This window comes from Salvelinus sp. IW2-2015, unplaced genomic scaffold, assembly GCF_002910315.2.
Source record: "Salvelinus sp. IW2-2015 unplaced genomic scaffold, ASM291031v2 Un_scaffold4355, whole genome shotgun sequence".
Classification (NCBI taxonomy): domain Eukaryota; kingdom Metazoa; phylum Chordata; class Actinopteri; order Salmoniformes; family Salmonidae; genus Salvelinus; species Salvelinus sp. IW2-2015.
The window spans coordinates 13,062-19,561 of NW_019945626.1; the positions used below are offsets into that span (position 1 = coordinate 13,062).

Consider the following 6,500-nt stretch of genomic DNA (forward strand, 5'->3'; position numbering starts at 1 on the left):
CACAAAACTACCCCCATACATCGTGTTCGTAAGAGTCTTCTCTTTCCATAGTGGGGTCAAATTAGTTTGTAGCTCAAACGATTTGGACGCTACAGTCAGAAGTTGTCACATCAGCGTTACGGACTTCAGACGAGTCCAGTGACACTTGTGAGGGTCATAGAGCAAAACGGACAACACCGGTGTGTTTGTGAGACTCTCCCCTTTCCACGGCAAACCGTTCAGACACTACAGACATTTTTATAAGAGGAACGATTTTTCGGGATGTCTCCTGCTCTGACAAACACTGCTGTGGCCCAGCCACCTTCCACTGCAGATGGGATGTCTCCTGCTCTGACAAACACTGCTGTGGCCCAGCCACCTTCCACTGCAGATGGGCTGTCTCCTGCTCTGACAAACACTGCTGTGGCCCAGCCACCTTCCACTGCAGATGCGGACGGCCGAAAAAGGAGGATGTGGTGGATTGAGATGCAGCCCGTGCAATTATTTGTAATCTCCCCATTCTCTCTCTCTCTCTGTGGACTGGATATAGTCCAGTCGTAAATGATAGAGGACTTTGATGTAGCTAGTAGGATAGTGTTCCGTTCCAAATGGCATCCTGTTCCCTTCATAGTGAGCTACTGTTGACCAGAGACCCCACTGAGCTCTGGTCAAATGTAGTGCTCTAGGTAGGGAATAGCGTGCCATTTGAGGAACAGCTACAGTCTGCCTGCCATCTGGGAGGGAAAGAGGAGGAGGAAGGGAGAATGCTTGGAGTTTCTCTTTGTGGAAACGGCCAGGCAGCATTCTGAAGAGGAGACGGGCAGGCAGCATTCTGAAGAGGAGACGGGCAGCATTCTGAAGAGGAGACGGGCAGGCAGCATTCTGAAGAGGAGACGGGCAGGCAGCATTCTGAAGAGAGAGGGGCAGGCAGCATTCTAAAGTAGAGACGGGCAGGCAGCATTCTGAAGAGGAGACGGGCAGGCAGCATTCTGAAGAGGGAGACGGGCAGCATTCTGAAGAGGAGACGGGCAGCCATTCTGAAGAGGAGACGGGCAGCATTCTGAAAGGAGACGGGCAGGCAGCTTCTGAAGAGGAGACGGGCAGGCAGCATTCTGAGAGGAGACGGCAGGCAGCATTTCTGAAGTAGAGACGGGCAGACAGCATTCTGAAGAGGAGACGGGCAGGCAGCATTCTGAAGTAGAGACGGGCAGACAGCATTCTGAAGTGGAGACAGGCAGGCAGCATTCTGAAGTGGAGACGGGCAGACAGTATTCTGAGGGAGACGGGCAGACAGCATTCTGAAGAGGAGACAGGCAGGCAGCATTCTGAAGTGGAGACGGGCAGACAGTATTCTGAAGAGGAGACGGGCAGACAGCATTCTGAAGAGGAGACGGGCAGGCAGCATTCTGAAGAGGAGACGGGAGCAGCATTCTGAAGAGGAGCGGGCAGGCAGCATTCTGAAGAGGAGACGGGCAGGCAGCATTCTGAAGAGGAGACGGGCAGGCAGCATTCTGAAGAGGGACGGGCAGGCAGCATTCTGAGAGAGACGGGCAGGCAGCATTCCTGAAGAGGAGACGGGCAGGCAGCATTCTGAAGAGGAGACGGGCAGGCAGCATTCTGAAGAGGAGAGGGCAGGCAGCATTCTGAAGAGGAGACGGGCAGGCAGCATTCTGAAGAGGAGACGGGCAGGCAGGATTCTGAGAGAAGACGGGCAGGCAGCATTCTGAAGAGGAGACGGGCAGGCAGCATTCTGAAGAGGAGACGGGCAGGCAGCATTCTGAAGAGGAGACGGGCAGGCAGCATTCTGAAGTGGAGACGGGCAGGCAGCATTCTGAAGAGGAGACGGGCAGACAGCATTCTGAAGAGGAGACGGGCAGGCAGCATTCTGAAGAGGGACGGGCAGGCAGCATTCTCAAGTAGAGACGGGCAGCAGCATTCTGAAGAGGAGACGGGCAGGCAGCATTCTGAAGAGGAGACGGGCAGGCAGCATTCTGAAGTAGAGACGGCCAGGCAGCATTCTGAAGAGGAGACGGGCAGACAGCATTCTGAAGTAGAGACGGGCAGGCAGCATTCTGAAGAGGAGACGGGCAGACAGCATTCTGAAGAGGAGACGGGCAGGCAGCATTCTGAAGTGGAGACGGGCAGGCAGCATTCTGAGAGGAGACGGGCAGGCAGCATTCTGAAGTAGAGACGGGCAGGCAGCATTCTGAAGAGGAGACGGGCAGGCAGCATTCTGAAGAGGAGACGGGCAGGCAGCATTCTGAAGAGGAGACGGGCAGGCAGCATTCTGAAGTAGAGACGGGCAGGCAGCATTCTGAAGTAGAGACGGGCAGGCAGCATTCTGAAGTAGAGACGGGCAGGCAGCATTCTGAAGAGGAGACGGGCAGACAGCATTCTGAAGAGGAGACGGGTAGGCAGCATTCTGAAGTGGAGACGGGCAGCAGCATTCTGAAGTGGAGACGGGCAGGCAGCATTCTGAAGAGGAGACGGGCAGGCAGCATTCTGAAGAGGAGACGGGCAGGCAGCATTCTGAAGAGGAGACGGGCAGGCAGCATTCTGAAGTAGAGACGGGCAGGCAGCATTCTGAAGTAGAGACGGGCAGGCAGCATTCTGAAGTAGAGACGGGCAGGCAGCATTCTGAAGTGGAGACGGGCAGGCAGTATTCTGAAGAGGAGACGGGCAGACAGCATTCTGAAGTGGAGACAGGCAGGCAGCATTCTGAAGTGGAGACGGGCAGACAGTATTCTGAAGAGGAGACGGGCAGACAGCATTCTGAAGAGGAGACGGGCAGGCAGCATTCTGAAGAGGAGACGGGAGGCAGCATTCTGAAGAGGAGACGGGCAGGCAGCATTCTGAAGAGGAGACGGGCAGGCAGCTTCTGAAGAGACGCAGGCAGCATTTGAAGAGGAGACGGGCAGGCAGCATTCTGAAGAGGAGACGGGCAGGCAGCATTCTGAAGAGGAGACGGGCAGGCAGCATTCTGAAGAGGAGACGGGCAGGCAGCATTCTGAAGAGAGACGGGCAGGCAGCATTCTGAAGAGGAGACGGGCAGGCAGCATTCTGAAGAGGAGAGGCAGCAGGATTCTGAAGAGAAGACGGGCAGGCAGCATTCTGAAGAGGAGACGGGCAGAGCATTCTGAAGAGGAGACGGGCAGGCAGCATTCTGAAGAGGAGACGGGCAGGCGATTCTGAGTGGAGACGGCAGGCAGCATTCTGAAGAGGAGACGGGCAGACAGCATTCTGAAGAGGAGACGGGCAGGCAGCATTCTGAAGAGGAGACGGGCAGGCAGCATTCTCAAGTAGAGACGGGCAGACAGCATTCTGAAGAGGAGACGGGCAGGCAGCATTCTGAAGAGGAGACGGGCAGGCAGCATTCTGAAGTAGAGACGGCCAGGCAGCATTCTGAAGGGGAGACGGGCAGACAGCATTCTGAAGTAGGAACGGGCAGGCAGCATTCTGAAGAGGAGACGGGCAGACAGCATTCTGAAGAGGAGACGGGCAGGCAGCATTCTGAAGTGGAGACGGGCAGGCAGCATTCTGAAGAGGAGACGGGCAGGCAGCATTCTGAGTAGAGACGGCAGGCAGCATTCTGAAGAGGAGACGGGCAGGCAGCATTCTGAAGAGGAGACGGGCAGGCAGCATTCTGAAGAGAGACGGGCAGGCAGCATTCTGAAGTAGAGACGGGCAGGCAGCATTCTGAAGTAGAGACGGGCAGGCAGCATTCTGAAGTAGAGACGGCAGGCAGCATTCTGAAGAGGAGACGGGCAGACAGCATTCTGAGAGGAGACGGGTAGGCAGCATTCTGAAGTGGAGACGGGCAGGCAGCATTCTGAAGTGGAGACGGGCAGGCAGCATTCTGAAGAGAGACGGCAGGCAGCATTCTGAAGAGGAGACGGGCAGGCAGCATTCTGAAGAGGAGACGGCAGGCAGCATCTGAAGTAGAGACGGGCAGGCAGCATTCTGAAGTAGAGACGGGCAGGCAGCATTCTGAAGTAGAGACGGGCAGGCAGCATTCTGAAGTAGAGACGGGCAGGCAGCATTCTGAAGAGGAGACGGGCAGGCAGCATTCTGAAGTAGAGACGGGCAGACAGCATTCTGAAGAGGAGACGGGCAGACAGTATTCTGAAGTGGAGACGGGCAGGCAGTATTCTGAAGAGGAGAACGGCAGGCAGCATTCTGAAGAGGAGACGGGCAGGCAGATTATAGATAATAAGATAATTCAATTAACTAAATGAACTGAAAGTAATTGTCGAAAGTAAAGTGTGTGTGTTTAAAATCCTACAAGCTCCAAAAGCCAGCTCTTCAGAAACAACCTGTATCCTAGCTAGAGGATGTTATTGGACATGGCTATAGTTTTCAGAACATACCACTTTGAAGAMATAATTGTTTTGTACTTTTCTGGGCGTGCCTGAACGGTCCAGCCAGAACGTGGCCCCTCCACTGAGATTAAACGCAGCGGTGTAGATACGTGGGAGCAGCTGTGGTCCTTTAATAAAGGCCTAGTCTGTCAGACGGTTTCAGTGGGAGTGGATACTCAACCTCCCATTACTGCCACTTTACACTTTTACCGTAAATGACAATTACGCCAGCGTCTTAAATCAGTAGCACAGCCGAGTTCAAAAGAACAAATAAGGACAAATAAAAATGACCGCATCATACAGATTTAATGAGAAATGTAAAGGCCAAGAAAGATAAAATGCATTATTTAATTTTTAAATAAATGTAACATATATAATATCTCTCATCATTTCATCTGGACTGTTCATAAAGTGTCAGTCCGGTCTAAAACTTGATTTTTCCAGTAAAAAAGAAAATACATTTCCAGAAATCTTTTTGATAAGAAAGAAAAATGCCTGGAATTTCAGCCTGTTCAGGTGGAAGAGAGTTTTTGGCCCACAGCATGACATCACAATCTGATCGGATTATTCTGACCAATGACCAGTCATATATATTTGCATATGTATCCCTCTACTTTGAAGGGGTAGGTGGGGTAGGCTCTAGAGTCTATACGGTCCTATCGGCCAATCAGGGCTGTTTATGTCAATATATTTACATTTGTATCAACACGCCCACACGATCAGACTGAGCATTTTAATGGCAAAAAGAGGCTCAGGGAAATAAATGATTTAAAAAAATGTTGTTTTATTATTTTCACAAAATAACACGGTTTTTGTAATTTTGTGCACTAAAATGAATAATTCCAGAGTGATAAATACTTTGTAAACACATCAAAAACATTCAGACAAAACAAAGATTGTATCATGTCAACGAAATGACTCCCAAACATAAACAAACACCATGGTCATGGTATGACAGAGAGAACAACAAACAACTAGCTGCTGTGTGTTTAATGTTCTGGAAGGTTCCCACGTAGCAGAGAGAACCTGTCCACATGGGCAGCCATGGCTGGCTGGATTTGGCTGTTAGGCTGAGTTAGGCCATGCTAGGCTGAAGCTGTGCTGGCTGGGGCTAGGCTGGGGCTAGGCTGTGGTAATAACACTGCTATAGGAATCTACAGTAATAACACCTGCTATAGGAATCTACAGTAATAACACCTGCTATAGGAATCTACAGTAATAACACCTGCTATAGGATCTACGGTAATAACACCTTATAGATCTACAGTAATAACACCTGCTATAGGAATCTACAGTAATAACACCTGCTATAGGAATCTACAGTAATAACCCTGCTATAGGAATCTACAGTAATAACACTGCTATAGGAATCTACAGTAATAACACCTGCTATAGAGTCTACAGTAATAACACCTGCTATAGGAATCTACAGTAATAACACCTGCTATAGGAATCTACAGTAATAACACCTGCTATAGGAATCTACGAGTAATAACACCTGCTATAGGAATCTACAGTAATAACACCTGCTATAGGGCCTACAGTAATAACACCTGCTATAGGAATCTACAGTATAAACCTGCTATAGGAATCTACGGTAATAACACCTGCTATAGGAATCTACAGTAATAACACTGCTATAGGAATCTACAGTAATAACACCTGCTATAGGCCTACAGTAATAACACCTGCTATAGAATCTACAGTAATAACACCTGTATGAATCTACGGTAAACACCTACTATAGGATCTACAGTAATAACACCTGCTATAGGAATCTACAGTAATAACACCTGCTATGGAATCTACACTAATAAACACCTGCTATAGGAATCTACAGTAATAACACCTGCTATAGGATGCTACGTAATAACACCTGCTATGAGTCTACGTATAAACCTGCTATAGGAATCTACAGTAATAACACCTGCTCAGACAGACAGACGGCTATTTTTCTGACATTTCCTCCCTCACTGCTCTCTTCTTTGTTTGGTAGCAGTGTGAGGAGGAGCAGTGTGAGGAGGAGCAGTGTGAGGAGCAGTAGGAGGACAGTGTGCAGGAGGAGGCAGTGTGAGGAGGAGCAGTGTGAGGAGGAGGACAGTGTGAGGAGGAGCAGTGTGAGGAGGAGCAGTGTGAGGAGGAGCAGTGTGTGTGAGGAGCAGC

General features: G+C 50.3%; 1 protein-coding gene across 1 annotated transcript in view; it reads left to right on the top strand.

The window, feature by feature from the left end:
- The first annotated feature begins 261 nt into the window (after nt 1-261).
- LOC139026300 (putative uncharacterized protein DDB_G0290521) overlaps nt 262-6,500 on the top strand; it is a 12,055-nt gene continuing 5,816 nt past the window's right edge. The window contains exons 1-2 of the mRNA XM_070441599.1: nt 262-455; nt 6,334-6,469. Coding sequence (XP_070297700.1) covers nt 262-455; nt 6,334-6,469 — 330 coding nt within the window. The remainder of the gene's footprint in view (nt 456-6,333; nt 6,470-6,500) is intronic.